A 17096-nucleotide genomic window follows, 5' to 3' on the forward strand; every position below is an offset into this window, starting at 1 on the left:
TCAGGAATTTGTTTAGTCGTTTTAGATTTAGAATCATTCGAAAGGACCCATTGGGTTTCTTTACTAGAAAGAGTGGGGAGTAATACCCCTTGCCCTCCTCTTTTATGGGAACTTGACAAACGACTCCTTTGTCCAATAACGACTGAACCTCTGCCTCTAAAACTGTGGATTTTAAGGGATCTTTCGGAGTTGGAGTGTGGGTGAAGAAATTTGGGGGGTAGGAGAGAAACTCCAATCTGACTCCCTCTGCTATCCCTCCCAACACCCATTTGTTTTGGGTGACCTTTGACCAAGCAGGGAGAAAGGAAGAGAGTCTCCCCCCAACTTGGAGCCCGGCGTCATTGCTGCTTATCTTTTTTATTATCCTGGGATTTGAAAAGAAAGCCGCTAGATTTCCTTTGAAATCGATCTCTCTCTTTCCTATCGTAGGGCTTGCCCCTCTGCCTTCTAAAGCTCTGCTGGGGCCTACGAAAAAAGGGGGGCTTCTGAGGGACAGGAAACCCCCTTTTTTTGTCAGAGGCCTTCTCCAGGATGTCATCTAAAGATGACCCAAATAATCTGTCGCCTTCACACGGAAGGGCACAGAGTCTGGCCTTAGATCCCTGGTCACCCTTCCAGGATCTAAGCCAAATAGCTCTTCTAGCCGCATTTGTCATAGCAGAGGCTCTGGCGGAAAAGCGCATCACATCCGTTAAAAAATCAGCTGCTTTTGAGAAGGTGGGGAGAGAAGCTAGGAGCTCTTCTCTAGGTCTTTTTTCTTTAAGATGTGACTCTAGCTGGTCAATCCATAGTCTCAGCGACCGGGAAACCCAGGTGGCTGCGACTGCCGGTCTGAGACAGGCGGCCGATGTCTCCCAAGCCCGTTTAAGATATATGTCCGCTTTTTTATCTAACGGGTCAGAAAGACAACCTAAATCATCAAATGGGAGGGCAGACTTTTTTGCAATTTTGGCGACTGGCGCATCCACCGTAGGGGCCCTATCCCAACTTGAGGACACTTTTTCTTCATAAGGGTATTTTCTTTTAACAGAGGAAGGTATGAAGAACTTTGTCAGGATTTTTCCACTCTTTTTTAATAATCGCCTGCATGCTTTCATGCATAGAAAAAACCCTATGCTTTTTAGGGCCTAATGCCTGGAAGGCCTGATCCGCAACTGATCTGGTCTGCTTAATGTCCTCCAGCTGCATAGTTGCTCGGACCGCTTTTAATAATGGCTGCGTATCCTCAGGGGAAAAGAAGGACTTCCCTGAATATTCCTCGTCCGAGGAATCTGAATTACTGGAATCTAGCTGCCCGGATTCCCTGGCCTCACTATCGGATGAGTCCATTTCCATACTATCACATTCTGTGGCTTTATCCGGGGATCTGGAACGGCCTTTACTGAATGTCTTGAAGGATGCTTTAATTAAGGACCTCATAGATCTTGTAAGGGTCTGGGACTGCTCCGCTACCAGTTTGTCTATACATGCCGTACACAGAGGCTTCTGATAGGATGCAGATAGAGTCGTCTTACAATCTGCACACTCTTTGTGTTTTGACTTGGAAGACGACTTTTTTGGAGGCTTTGGGATCTAAGACAGAAACACCTTATTAGTAAAAAAAAAGGAACGTTCTCACCATGTGAATTTTTCCTTCCCCATCCTTAGGACCAGTACCGGACTTGCAGGCCTCAAGGGGTCCAGGGGTTCAGCGCGTCCATCTGTAGGCTCCGACATGCTTGCTAGCTGGATCCTACTTCAGCACAAACACACTGTGCCTCCGCTGGCTGCCTGCACCTGCGGCCGCATTTATAGATTTAAAAGACGCGCCTCGGCCCTCACTTCCGGGTCCTGCGCGTCAAGGGAGAAGCCCCGCCCCCCGACGTCATCGGCCAGCCCTGAAAGATGGCCCCGCGCATGCGCATAAGCGCTCAGACGCGCGGGCGCCATTCTCAAACTGGGCAAACCGGCATGGGGAGCCGCCTGAACACGGCCACAGCGGCTCCCCGCAGGACCGGCAGCGAGTGCGGGCGCAGGCAGACTTGTGGGGAGCGGCTTCCGGCACGGCCACAGAACTACCGCTCCCCAGGGATAGGTCTTCCCACGGCATAGCCACAGACCCCCCCCAGCGCTGGTGCTTCTTCTTCTGAGGTATGTCGTGCAGTATTACTGCTGCTTCTCAGGAACTCCCATCCGGAGGACAGGAAACCTGAACTGGTGTTGGGTGGAGGTGTGTCCTTTTTATCTTCTCAGGTTTCCTGTCCTGATGGGAGGTCCTGAGTCGCACTGGGTGCCGTCATGGGTGAGGGGAAAAATACTTGAAGTATTTTTATTGTGACAAGTAGAACAAAAGCAAAACTATAGAAATTTGGTATCACCATAAAAGTAAATGACCAACTGAACTAAGTTAACATGAATACTGTAAAGACAAAACCACCCTCCCTAAGGGCTCATGCCACACGAACATGTGCAGCCCGTGTTCGTATTATGACCCTCAAACAGCGGGTCCACAATATACCAGAACCGGCCGTGTGCTCTCCGTATCACGGATGCAGACCCACTGACTTGAACGAGTCCGTAATCTGCAAGATACAGAGTGGTACTGAGTGGAACCATTACAGAACACTTCCATGGGATTTTGGTCTATGTCTCCACACCGCAAGGAAGAAATATTGGATTACACCAACTGGTTTTCTTTGAAACTGACAGCACCCCTGCAGAGACCGCCTCCACAGGACGGGAACCAGAACCGCCTTTTAAGGCCTCTTGCACACGACCGTATGGCTTTCAGTATTTTGCAGTCTGCAAAAAAAAAATAAGGATGACGTCCGTATGCATTCAGTTTTTTTTGCGGAACAGAACAGCTGACCCCTGATAGAACAGTACTATCCTTGTCCGTTATATGGACAATAATAGGACATACGGAATATCTTCATGTTTTTTTTCCATTGAAATGAATGGTTCCATAAACGGAACAAAAAAAAAAACAAAAAAAACGTTTGTGTGCAAGAGGCCTAAAGGGAGGAATGATCCCCTCTATCTCCAGTCCTTTTCTCAAGAACATAGAGTTGGGAATTAACCGGGTGCTGCCATAGGTTCAAAGAAAACCGATTACCGGTAAGTGTAATCCAATATTTCTTTATTACCTATGACAGCACCCCTGGAGAATAGGCAAGAATTTGTCTAGGGTGGGACCACAGCCTGAAGTACCTTATGACCAAAGGCAAGACCTTCATTAGAAGGCAATTGTAGTCTATAGTGCCTAAAAGAAAAAAGACCTATGTGGAGAGCTCCAGTTAGCTGCCTTACAAATCTGCTCTATAGAGGCAGAAGCTCTCTCTGCCCAAGACGTGGAAACCGATCTCGTAGAGTGGGCCCCAAACCCCGAGGGTGGATTAATCCCCTTAGAAGATTAGGCTAAGGAAATGGCCTGTCTAATCCACCTAACAATAGTGTGAGAAGAGGCTGCAGATCCCTTCTTTGCTCCCTGGAACAAAATCAGCAGATGCGAGGATGATCTCCAAGGCTTGGAGTGACCAGCAGGTATTGCAAAATACATCTTTTAACGTGCCTATTTTGAGGGGAAGCACAGAAGGAAGGTAACTATCTCCTAAGAATGGTGAACCTGTGAAGAGACTTTTGGTAAAAAAGAAGAATCAGGAGAAATCACTACTCAATCTTCCAGGATCACCAAATAGGGAGGGTCAATAGAAAGAGCAGAAATCTCACTAACTCTTCTAGCCGAAGTAATGGCCATAAGGAAAGCAAGTTTTAGGGTGAGCAACTTTGGGGAGATTTCATCAATAGGCTCGAAAGGGTCTGAAATGAGAGAGGAGAGGACCAAATTTAAATCCCAGGGGGGAGGGGATTCTATTTTTACAGACCAGGGACAATTTAGACACTGCTGTTATAAACCTTCTAATCCAAGGCGTTCCGCTAACAAACTCAAATAAGGCACTTTATGCTCAAATCTGGACTTTTAAAGTGCTGGGCCTAAGTTTTTTTGTTCTATCCTTCCTGTGGGAAATCTAATACTAGCGGGATGTCAGGAGCTTCTAGCACATCCACAGGTTTCTTGGAGAATCTGAAAAAAGGTCCTCCAAACCCTAAAGGTAGATCTTAGAAGTGACCTCCTTCCGACTGGCCAAGAGAGTGCTAACTACATCCTCGGAGAGACCTCTTTTCTTTAAAATCTCCCTATCAATAAACAAGCAGTCAGGTGCAGATTCTTCACCTCTGGGTGAAAAACTGGACCCTGGGACAGAAGCTCTTGAGATTCTGGAAGAACCCATGGTGTTTCTATCGGCATCCTGCGGAGCCAGGAAAACCACATCCTTCTTGGCCAAAAAGGAGCTATAACTTACTGTGGCCTCCTCATCTCAGATTTTCTTGAGGACTCTTGGTAGCATTTTTAGTGGGGGAAAGACATACAGAAGGCCCTGCCTCCAAGATTGAGCCAGTGCACAGCTCTCGGATGCTCCACCAGAGAAAGGGAAAAGACTTTTACCTTCCTGCTTGACCTGGTGGCAAATAGAGCTATCTCTGGAGTACCCCACAATGCTGCCACCTGATTTAAAACCTCCTGATCTAAGGACCACTCTCCCTGGAATAGTTGATGACGACTGAGGAAGTCCGTTTTCACATTGTCCTAACCCCTTAGATGTACTGCAGAAAAATATAATAGCGAAGCTTCTGCTAGGCTGAAAATCTGATGGGAGAGAGACATTAGGCCCCGAGCTCTTGTACCTCCCTGCCGGTTGATATAGGTCACTGCTGTTGTGTTGTCCGAATAGACTCCTACATGTCTGCCTCTGATGGTCGGGAGACTTTGTACTAAGGCTATCCTGACTGCATCCAATTCCCTGAAATTGTGTGAATGGGACAGATTTGCTATCCCAAATCCCCTGCAATAGCAGTGACCCCACATAAGCTCGCATTTGTGGTTAAGGGGAGAACCGCCTCCCTGGTACAAGGAACTCCTCTTTCTAGATTTTGTAGATCCATCCACCACCCCAAGGAATCTATGGTCTGGGAGGATAGAGATATCCGAGTCAAGAGAGGGGAGACCTTCGCCCCAATCTCGCAGGATCTGAAGCCTTGAATGGTACTGGGCCCATTCCACCCCTGGAATAGTGGCGATCACGAGACCCAGTACCGACATGGCCTCTCTTATAGTGACTGACGGAGACAAGAGAAGAAGCTGAACTCTTGATCTGATTAGTAAAGCTTTTTGCAGAGGTAGCAGGCACTTCTGGGAAATGGAGTCCAAAATCATTCCTAGGAAACTGCATCTCTGGCCTGGGCATAAAGCTGGATTTTTCTAGGTTTATCTCCCATCCCAGCTTATCTAGAACTTCGCTAAACTAGACTATCTGACCCTGAAGAATTTGACTTGACCGGACCACCAGCAGTAAATAGTCTAGGTAAGGTAGAATGATGATCTCTTTCTCCCGGACGTGGGCTATCATTTCCGAAACGATCTTTGTCAAAACCCTCGGAGCTTTAGCGAGGCCGACGGGTAATGCTCGGAATTGAAGATGCAGAATCTCCCTTTCTAACCGAACTGCTACCCTCAGGAACCTCTGGTGGCTGGGATGAATGGGGACATAGTAGTACACACAATCAGGTCTACTGTGGCCATAAAGCAAAACGGCAATAGATTGTTCACTGCCGACTTGGACTCCATACGAAATCTCTCGTACTGCAGAAATTGGTTCAAACACCTAAAGTTTATTATAGACCGAAATGAGCCATATGTTTTTTTGACCAGAAAGAGAGTTGAATAAACCCCTCTGTCAATTCCTGCTCTGGGACTCTTACCAGCACCCGTTTTTCTATCAGGGAAAAAACTTCTGCGATGATGGCAGATTGTTTTGCGGGATCTGAACGGCAATCTTTAATTACAAATCTCCCTACTGGAAAAACCCTAAAATTTTAAATTTTTGGCCCTCCCCTATCACAATGTATCAAGGGCTGTTGGAGATCTTCTGCCACCGAGGTGCAAAAAGAGGCAAATGACCTCCGACAGGTGCTCTGGCATCATTGGGACTACTTTTTTGTGGTGTCTGACTAAGGGTTGAGTGGTAAACCTGTGTCAACGGTATACCGCGGTATTAAGAAACAGCGATATCGCTGTTTCCACATAACCGTGGTATTTGGTGACGTTATAGGAGCGGTCATATGCGCGCTGACAGCTCCTAAACATATGCACAATGCAGGGGTGGGCTGACATGTGTACCGTACATATTACTTCCTGCAGCGGCCGCCCCCGGCTCCCATATTCAAGTCTCCGCCCACCGACCGAGCACAGGAGCAAGGAGCGCAAAGTCAGTCAGCAGTCCATGTCCAAGCCAAGGTGGGGGAAAGAGGAGTGAGAGACCCTAACGGCCCAGGTGTCAGAAATAAAACTTGTACTGTCTGTCTTCTGCGGCCCTGGCCCTGCTTGCAAGCTGCACGTGGTGATTGCACTTAAAGGGGTTGTCCGGGTTCAGAGCTGAACCCGGACATACCTCCATTTTCACCCCGGAAGCCCCCCTGACATGAGCATCGGAGCAGTTCTCCTTTTTGGAGATCCAGTGACGTACCGGGGCTCTTCATGGGGCTGTCAGGAACCCCGTGACCTATCCAGTAAAACAAAAACCTTGCCCTGCGCGAGCTAGCGCACAGCAAGGGAGCGCATCAGAGCAGGAGATGCTCCAATGCTAGCTTCAGGGGGGCTGCCTGGGTGAAAATAAGGGTATGTCTGGGTTCAGCTCTGAACCCGGACAACCCCTTTAATAAGCTATAATGTCTCCCTGTTGCCCCCATACAGAAGCAACAAGACGACATTACTGTAAGCGGGCCACAAGACATTATACTGATGGGGGAGGGGTTACAAATTGTTGCCCCATACAGTATATTGTCACCTTGTGGCCCCCTTACAGTATAGTTCCTAAGTTCAGACAGAATAGTGTCTCCTGGTGGCCCCATGCAGTAGTGACTCTTGTGGCCCACTGCCTGCCCATACAGTATATAACGTCTCCTTATGCCGAGCAGCCTGCCCCCAAGTGTTTATTTCTTCTAAATAGGTAATTATCGCAATATAGATAGTTATCGCGATAAAATTCTTATCGTTATCGTGGAAATATATTTTTGATATCGCCCAACCCTAGCCTGACCTGGAAAAAAGAAATCACTTTTCTTATTTGGACCTACAAATTGTTTTGCTCTCCCTTTGCCCCTAAAGCTCCCCTTATTAAATCTGGGACGGAAAGACTTCCTGGGTGCCTGACTAACATAGGGAAAGCCCTTCTTTCTGTCTGAGGCCTTTTCTAGTAAGTCGTCAAGGACGGGCCCATCTCCTTGACAAGGGATAGCACAAAGTTTTGCCTTGGAACTAGCTTCCCCATTCCAGCTTTTCAACCAAATAGCCCACCGGGCAGAGTTGGATAAGGTGGAAGCCCTAGCAGAAAAGCTTAAGGTATCCGCAGAAGCGTCAGGTAAGAAATCCAAGGCATTACTTATAACAGGGAAGAAAGACAATAACTTCTCCCTAAGAGTACCCCCTTTAATGTGTGCTTCTAACTCCCCCATCCACACTTTTAGGGATCTGGCAACAGACATAGCGGCAATAGCAGGTTTAAAAGCTGCTGCAGAGGCTTCACAACTTTTCTTTAAATAAACCTCTGCTCTCCTATCCATCGGGTCCTTGAGCGAACCCATGTCCTCAAAGGGGAGTGCAGCTTTTTTGGACATTTTTGCTACTGGGGCATCAAGCTTTGGGGCTCTATCCCAGGGGGCAGACAACTCCTCAAACGGATACTTTCGCTTAACCGAAGGTATGAAAAACTTCCTATCTGGCCTTTTCCATTCTCTGGCAGTCACATCTTGAATGTTCTTATGCCCAAACACCTTACTCTTCTTGGGAGCTAACCCTTCAGACAGAGTCCTGGACTGAATGCTGTGGAAGTACTGAGGCGGTGCTTTCTCAGACCTCTTCACGTATCATCTGTTTTATGCTGCCCATAAAAGATGGAGCTTCCTCTTCCATTAATTTGCCAATACACCCCTGACATAGGGGTTTTGCCCAGGCAGAAGAAAGCTTCTTCCACACACCACATCCCTTCTCCTTTACTCTGGAAGTCTTCCTAGAAGACTCCTTTGAAACCTAGGCAACAGAAGATGACCCCATAAGCATCAAGATAAATAATATATGCTGGGGTATAACCCCCCCTCTTACCCCACCATGCTACCGATGCATCATTGGTGGTCTCCGCGTGCTGAGCCTGCTCCATGTTCCATACAGCAAACTTCACTCAGCATGGCAGTGAGCTGGCTGGCCATTTCTCCTCGGTGCACGCTAGCCGGCATCCCTCCCCTTCCGATCAGCAGAGTTAGCTTCCTCCCACCGCAGCAACCTGGATGTACATGCAAATCATCGCGCGCGCGTCGGCGGTTAAACATGCGAACGCGGCTGCAGAGGTTCACAGGAGCCTAGGAAGGCCAAGATTCCCCCCCCCCCCCAGGACGGAAGGGGTAAGGACAGAAAAGGGAGCCCAGACTTCTGCAGCGGCTCCTAGAGGAGACCTACACCGCACGGGTTAAACCTCCACATACTATTTTTATAGCCAGGGCCCCCGCAGCTCTTTCCTTAATATCTAGCGGATCCGATTCCCTCCTGCCCCTTAGAACAGGAAACAGAACGGGGATGATCTCTCCTTTAAAAGGCGGTTCCGGTTCCTGTCCTGAGGAGGTGGTCTCTCCAGGGGTGCTGTCATAGGTGATCAAGAAAAATAGAACATGTTCTATTTTTTCTAAGGTGCGGACTGAATCTCGCAGATTGTGGACCCATTCAAGAAAATGGGTCCGCATCTGCAAACAGCGGGTGCCCGTGCACTGCGATCCGCCATTTGCGGTCAGCAGCACAGGAACGGGGCACACACGTTCGTGTACATGAGCCCTAGAGAAAATGAATAGCTTTTTTAAATGCATTATATGCACCAACTGGTGCCAATAAAAGATAATCCTGAAAAAAATAAAAATAAAATCCTCATACAGCTACAGTACACAGATGAAATAAAAATAAAAAAAGTCACTTCAGGTGACACTTGAAGGGGGTTAATGGGATCCCCTCTACCTCCAACTTCAACGCACCAGAGCACTGAGGACAGACTATGAGGGTCCATGATTAATTTTGATGGCTATTACATTACAGGGTTATCCGACACTAACAAATGCTCCCCCATATGCCCGGGCCCCTCACACTGATTCTACTTACCTGGCTCCCCGCATCGCTGCTTCTCCCTGTGCACAGATGAAAACATCTGATGGGGGGGGGGGGGGGGGGGGGGGGGGGGGGGAAGTGTCAGCCAACTGTCACCGCCTGCATCCCCCCACCCCAGATGTTTTCATCCCCGCATGGGGAGAAGCAGCGATGGTGCGCGGATCAGGAGTGACATGGGGAGCCAGGTAAGTAGAATCAGTGTGAGGGGCCTGGAATATGGGGGAGAATTTGTAAGTGTCAGATAACCCATTTAAGCTTTTTTTCTTAGATGAGACCCCCAATACCTGAAGGGTTGTTCCACAATGGCCATTTATCACCTATTCACAGGATAACTGATAAAGGATTGCTGGGGCCTGCAACACTGGGTCTCCTAATGCCGTGAGGAAACAGAGTTTGGATGGAGGTAGCGGCTGAGCATGCGAGGTGCTGATCCAAAAGTCTGAGACTGACAGACACTGCCAAGTACAGCTCCACCGACACGGAATGGAGCAGCCTGCTCGACTGCAACTCCTTTTCACTGCGGTCATGCAGTATTGAGAAATGGGGGAGTCAGGACCCCTGTTCCAGAAATCAGGGGAGGTCCCAGCTGTTTGGGCCCCCACTGATCACACATATCACCTACTCTGTGGATAGGTGATTAACATCCATTGTGGGACCTCCAGAATCTAATGGTGTTCTGCTTTACACTGCAACCGATTCTCTTTATTGACTCTTAAGCCTTATTCACACAAGTAAGACAATCTGTGAGGCCAAGTAAGCAGGCTTGACCAATTACTCCCAAAAATTAAATGGCAAAATGTACTGATCCCCTAGGGGACAAAGGGGTAAAACTTAACATTTAATATAAATATTTCTAAAATAGATGAGCGCTAACAGGAAGAGCCTCTAGGACAAACATAAGACCGCCATTAGGGCCTAAACAAGACATGCGCAGTATGGTAACAGAAAAGAGATATACAAAACAGGAACGTTCTCACCCATGTATGCAGTAAACCTGGGTGGTGGAGTCTTTCGTGTTGCAACTATCAAGCGGTAGACATTGTTGATGTGTCACCATACCAGATCAGTGCCAGCGTAAAAACCACAGTATAGACAGGAATCGGGAGCAAAAGGCCCTAGAACACCCTACTGGAGGAGCAGGGGCCATAACGCCCTACCTGTCTACACGAGGTACTTGCCCCGCAAGGAGCGTCCCCGTCCGGATACCAGTGGGGGAGTTACCTGAATAGGGTGTACTAGGGATTCCGCCTCAAGCAGGGATAGGTATCCGGACGGGGACGCTCCTTGCGGGGCAAGTACCTCGTATAGACAGGTAGGGCGTTATGGCCCCTGCCCCTCCAGTAGGGTGTTCTAGGGCCTTTTGCTCCCGATTCCTGTCTATACTGTGGTTTTTACGCTGGCACTGATCTGGTATGGTGACACATCAACAATGTCTACCGCTTGATATTTGCAACACGAAAGACTCCACCACCCAGGTTTACTGCATACATGGGCGAGAACGTTCCTGTTTTGTATATCTCTTTTCTGTTACCATACTGCGCATGTCTTGTTTAGGCCCTAATGGGCAGTCTTATGTTTGTTTGTCCTAGAGCACGGGTGTCAAACACAAGGCCCGCGGGCCGAATCCGGCCCGCCAGACCTAGTCATGTGGCTCGCGCAGCCGCCGCCGGCCTTCACCTTTTATTCTCGTTTTTTTTTTTTGACACAAGAAAGCCGCCTCTTCAGCGCATGCGCGGCAGCCTACAAGCCAGAGAACGTCTGCCCTCTAGCGGCGCCGGCCGTTCTGCACAGAAAATAATTGTACCGTATATCCTAATTGCTTGTGTAGAATGCAGGCAGGGCGGGCGGCAGCGTAACTCCCTGATGTCACGTGCCTGCACCGCCTCCTTTATGAATGAAGCAGGCGGCGCAGGCAAGTGACGTCAGTGAGTGACGCGCCGGCCGCCCGTCCTGCCTGCATTATACACAAGCAATTAGGATATACAGTACAATTAGGAATGAGGGGGTATGTTTAATAACTTTTAATTCAATAATACATTTTATATTTGTATACTGGGGGGGGGGGGGGGTTTACACGGAATCTGTGGATGGCACAGTTATGGGGTGGATGGCACATATATAACACCGTCATCCACAGATCCCCCCCCCCCCCCCGTAACAGTGTCAGTCATCCACAGATCCCCCCCCCCCCCGTAACAGTGTCAGTCATCCACAGATCCCCCCCCCCCCCGTAACAGTGTCAGTCATCCACAGATCCCCCCCCCCCCCGTAACAGTGTCCGTCATCCACAGATCCCCCCCCCCCCCCCGTAACAGTGTCAGTCATCCCCAGATCCCCCCCCCCCCCCCCGTAACAGTGTCAGTCATCCACAGATCCCCCCCCCCCCCCCCCGTAACAGTGTCCGTCATCCACAGATCCCCCCCCCCCCCCCCCATAACAGTGTCAGTCATCCACAGACCCCCCCCCCCCCCCCCGTAACAGTGTCAGTCATCCACAGATCCCCCCCCCCCCGTAACAGTGTCAGTCATCCACAGATCCCCCCCCCCCCCCCCGTAACAGTGTCAGTCATCCACAGATCCCCCCCATAACAGTGTCCGTCATCCACAGACCCCCCCCATAACAGTGTCCGTCATCCACAGATCCCCCCCATAACAGTGTCCGTCATCCACAGATCCCCCCCATAACAGTGTCCGTCATCCACAGATCCCCCCCATAACAGTGTCCGTCATCCACAGATCCCCCCCATAACAGTGTCCGTCATCCACAGATCCCCCCCATAACAGTGTCCGTCATCCACAGATCCCCCCCATAACAGTGTCCGTCATCCACAGATCCCCCCCATAACAGTGTCCGTCATCCACAGATCCCCCCCATAACAGTGTCCGTCATCCACAGATCCCCCCCATAACAGTGTCCGTCATCCACAGATCCCCCCCATAACAGTGTCCGTCATCCACAGATCCCCCCCATAACAGTGTCCGTCATCCACAGATCCCCCCCATAACAGTGTCCGTCATCCACAGATCCCCCCCATAACAGTGTCCGTCATCCACAGATCCCCCCCATAACAGTGTCCGTCATCCACAGATCCCCCCCATAACAGTGTCCGTCATCCACAGATCCCCCCCATAACAGTGTCCGTCATCCACAGATCCCCCCCATAACAGTGTCCGTCATCCACAGATCCCCCCCATAACAGTGTCCGTCATCCACAGATCCCCCCCATAACAGTGTCCGTCATCCACAGATCCCCCCCATAACAGTGTCCGTCATCCACAGATCCCCCCCATAACAGTGTCCGTCATCCACAGATCCCCCCCATAACAGTGTCCGTCATCCACAGATCCCCCCCATAACAGTGTCCGTCATCCACAGATCCCCCCCATAACAGTGTCCGTCATCCACAGATCCCCCCCATAACAGTGTCCGTCATCCACAGATCCCCCCCATAACAGTGTCCGTCATCCACAGATCCCCCCCATAACAGTGTCCGTCATCCACAGATCCCCCCCATAACAGTGTCCGTCATCCACAGATCCCCCCCATAACAGTGTCCGTCATCCACAGATCCCCCCCATAACAGTGTCCGTCATCCACAGATCCCCCCCATAACAGTGTCCGTCATCCACAGATCCCCCCCATAACAGTGTCCGTCATCCACAGATCCCCCCCATAACAGTGTCCGTCATCCACAGATCCCCCCCATAACAGTGTCCGTCATCCACAGATCCCCCCCATAACAGTGTCCGTCATCCACAGATCCCCCCCATAACAGTGTCCGTCATCCACAGATCCCCCCCATAACAGTGTCCGTCATCCACAGATCCCCCCCATAACAGTGTCCGTCATCCACAGATCCCCCCCATAACAGTGTCCGTCATCCACAGATCCCCCCCATAACAGTGTCCGTCATCCACAGATCCCCCCCATAACAGTGTCCGTCATCCACAGATCCCCCCCATAACAGTGTCCGTCATCCACAGATCCCCCCCATAACAGTGTCCGTCATCCACAGATCCCCCCCATAACAGTGTCCGTCATCCACAGATCCCCCCCATAACAGTGTCCGTCATCCACAGATCCCCCCCATAACAGTGTCCGTCATCCACAGATCCCCCCCATAACAGTGTCCGTCATCCACAGATCCCCCCCATAACAGTGTCCGTCATCCACAGATCCCCCCCATAACAGTGTCCGTCATCCACAGATCCCCCCCATAACAGTGTCCGTCATCCACAGATCCCCCCCATAACAGTGTCCGTCATCCACAGATCCCCCCCATAACAGTGTCCGTCATCCACAGATCCCCCCCATAACAGTGTCCGTCATCCACAGATCCCCCCCATAACAGTGTCCGTCATCCACAGATCCCCCCCATAACAGTGTCCGTCATCCACAGATCCCCCCCATAACAGTGTCCGTCATCCACAGATCCCCCCCATAACAGTGTCCGTCATCCACAGATCCCCCCCATAACAGTGTCCGTCATCCACAGATCCCCCCCATAACAGTGTCCGTCATCCACAGATCCCCCCCATAACAGTGTCCGTCATCCACAGATCCCCCCCATAACAGTGTCCGTCATCCACAGATCCCCCCCATAACAGTGTCCGTCATCCACAGATCCCCCCCATAACAGTGTCCGTCATCCACAGATCCCCCCCATAACAGTGTCCGTCATCCACAGATCCCCCCCATAACAGTGTCCGTCATCCACAGATCCCCCCCATAACAGTGTCCGTCATCCACAGATCCCCCCCATAACAGTGTCCGTCATCCACAGATCCCCCCCATAACAGTGTCCGTCATCCACAGATCCCCCCCATAACAGTGTCCGTCATCCACAGATCCCCCCCATAACAGTGTCAGTCATCCACAGATGTAAAAAAATAAAAATTACTGTCCGTTACCAAAAATCATTTTTCAATAAATTGTACAATAATTGTACATTTGAATATCTACTTGCCATTATTCTGACTATGTTTCTGCTTTCAGAGCTAGTTATTACTTACATTATTACAAAAAAACAGTAATAATTGAATGCAGTGACAATAAAGAGTGGACACTGGACACATAGTCCTACAGATACAACCGGCCCTTTGAGGGTGACCAAACTGCTGATGCGGCCCCCGATGAATTTGAGTTTGACACCCCTGTCCTAGAGGCTCTTCATGTTAGCGCTCATCTATTTTAGAAATATTTATATTAAATGTTAAGTTGTACCCCTTTGTCCCCTAGGGGGATCAGTACATTTTGCCTTATTCACACAACAGTCGGCACTGTCAGTTTTGTGGCCTGTAAACCGCGGATCTGCAAAATACGGATGTTGTCCGTGTGTGGTTTGCATTTTTTTTTGCGGACACACTGACTTTAATGGGTCCATGATCCACATTTTGTGACAGACACACGTACAGATCCATGTGCTATCCGTATGTCGTCCAGCAAAAATATAAAGCCTGTCCTATACATGGCTGCAGACTGTGGACCACAAACCCACTGTCAACAGGTCCACAAAAAAAGTAATGACACGGAGGGAATCCAGAATTTGCGGATTGCAAAATACATACGGTCAGGTGCCTAAGGCTTTGGGCTCCCGAAGCTCCCCATGAGCATTTTATGCAGCTATGGCCTGTTACTCTGAAGCACTTGGGGGTCCCTTCTGTTTGAGTGCGACCCACCGTACAGCTGGCCGCATGCAGTCAGTAGGCGACTACTTCACATAACCTCTGCAGATAATCATTCATTGGTAGGTCATTCCTGCAGGGAACAAGGACCACCGCCAAGGTCTGAGCAGGCTAGTAATGCTTTTTTAGATTTTCGAACGTTTGCAGCCGTCAGCCCATTTTCTGTGGGGTTCGTTCCCCCTGTAACATTGGAGCGGGCTCCTGGACCTGGTGTAGGTTCCAAGCAGGCAGAGACCACAGTTGCAGTCATGTACAGTCCCGATTCCTGTTTGGATATATTGGGCTCATAGTCATCACATGTTACACGTTACTATCTGAAACACACAAACACAGGCCGGTGTGACCCATATCCTGCGAGTGGACATTTTCTATGAGGTTTGGTTTGTTTAGAAACTAAGTTGCCGGGAGGAATGCGATCACTACTCCACCCACCCGGCTCATTCTGTTGCCTCCAGGTTTCATCAGCTCTAGTAAATGATACCAGATTGTCTGTCATATCCAGACAGCGGCCTGCAGCAGATAAAGCTTCCGGCATAATGGGAATGTGCATGGATCAGGAGAAAGGACGGGTTCCAGACCCATGTCTGCTGCCGCCCATTCATAGCAGAAGCCGCTGTCAGCTCATTATGTGGCAGCGTCACAGGCTATGTACATAGGTTACCAGAAAACTAAACACCAGGAGGCGGTTTTAGGTTTGACGCCATCCTGCAACTTTATCAGACATTTCTACAAATGGTGCAATCCGATAAACTAAGAGTAGCCTGTACAACTTGGGGCTGTTCACAAAACCGTGGTAGATCTCCGCGATGCATCCGCGACCAGTCAACCTACAAGAGGTGACGCCATCGGGGACACTTCATAGAGAAAACCCAACACTGACCGCGGTATGGGGAGTATAAGACTATGTCTACACACGATTTGTCGCAGTACAGCTGCGCGGCAATCTTTGTAATGAGAATAGGCAATGGTGTTGCACTGTGACGTGACAGTCGCAGCATTTCGCAGTGCAGCACCATTGACTATCGCGATACGACAAATGTCACAGTGTAGAAGTACCATAAGAGCGGTGTGACGTGGAGAAAGAAGCGGACACCTTCCTTGTGTGAACTGCGCTCTACTGAACTTTGTGTGCTCATTACAAGGACCCAACATGTACCAGGAAAAAAAAAAAAAAAGTCAAAAAGTTGCATGTCCTCCACAGAAGAGGCGCCAGGTGACAGGTGGGGCACAAGGTGGACTGAGATGAATGGATCCAGCCCAGTATCCGCACAGAGGCCCCGTATCCCCGCCCTCTCCTAAGTGACACGTCCACTTGCCCCTACATTTAGCCGGGGGCCTGCTGTCACATAGCAGCCCCGTCCATCTCAGCGCTTACTTTACTCGTCAGGTCCAGTTCGGACTCTCCGTTCCTCAAAGGCTCCCCGTCCAAACTGCAATCCGAATCGTCCGCCTCAGGAGAGAACATTGAAGCCGGGACCGGAGAGTCACATAGACTCGGCTCCGCTAGCGATGCTGATGGAGACGCCATCTTGGAAATACTGCTTACCTTCCCGCAGCTCATTACCCTAGACTTGCGAGAGGCACGCCTCTTTTATCTCATTGTGGTTTCTGATTGGCTGCCGCTGCGCGAGACCGACAAAACTGACATGTAGTAAGACACGCCTACTACCAGACGGCTCATAGATTAGGACCGCTAAACAGGACACGCCCCTTTGTGGGCGGTGTAAATAAGACTTCACGCGGCTCATTAATAATAAGTAGTCTGATGTCTGTGACTCCTTCAGAGCTGCATAGTGTGGAGCGGGAGAGCCACTAGCGGCCGAATAACAGAACCATATAATGTCCTGCCTGCCCTCCATACAGAGCTAGCAGGGGCCCTGGGCCCTAATGCAAAAGTTCTGCTTGGGTCCTCTCAAACCTCCTCCATAAGGCCAAGTTCACACTTCATTTATTTGGTCAGTTATTTCCATTATTACAGCGCCAGTCATTCCATAGCGCTGTACATATGATAAGGGGTGCACATACATAATACAGACAATTGCACTAAGCAGTTACAACTGGTACAGAAGGAGAGAGGGCCCTGCCCGTGAGGGCTTACAATCTATGGGTTTTCCATCAGTTATTGTGAAGCCTACTTAGGCTATTTTCACACTTGCCGTCGTCGGAACTGC

The 17096-nt window shown here is 49.9% G+C and overlaps 1 protein-coding gene across 1 annotated transcript in view; it reads right to left on the reverse strand.

Moving 5' to 3' along the window:
• The window catches only part of GTPBP1 (GTP binding protein 1), a 69803-nt gene extending 53320 nt beyond the window's left edge, over window positions 1-16483 (reverse strand). The window contains exon 1 of the mRNA XM_040407686.1: window positions 16301-16483. Within this exon, the coding sequence (XP_040263620.1) occupies window positions 16301-16453 (153 nt within the window). The 5' untranslated portion in view covers window positions 16454-16483. The remainder of the gene's footprint in view (window positions 1-16300) is intronic.
• Between the last annotated feature and the right edge of the window lie 613 nt (window positions 16484-17096).

The sequence above is a fragment of the Bufo bufo genome, chromosome 9 (genome assembly GCF_905171765.1).
Source record: "Bufo bufo chromosome 9, aBufBuf1.1, whole genome shotgun sequence".
Lineage (NCBI taxonomy): Eukaryota > Metazoa > Chordata > Amphibia > Anura > Bufonidae > Bufo > Bufo bufo.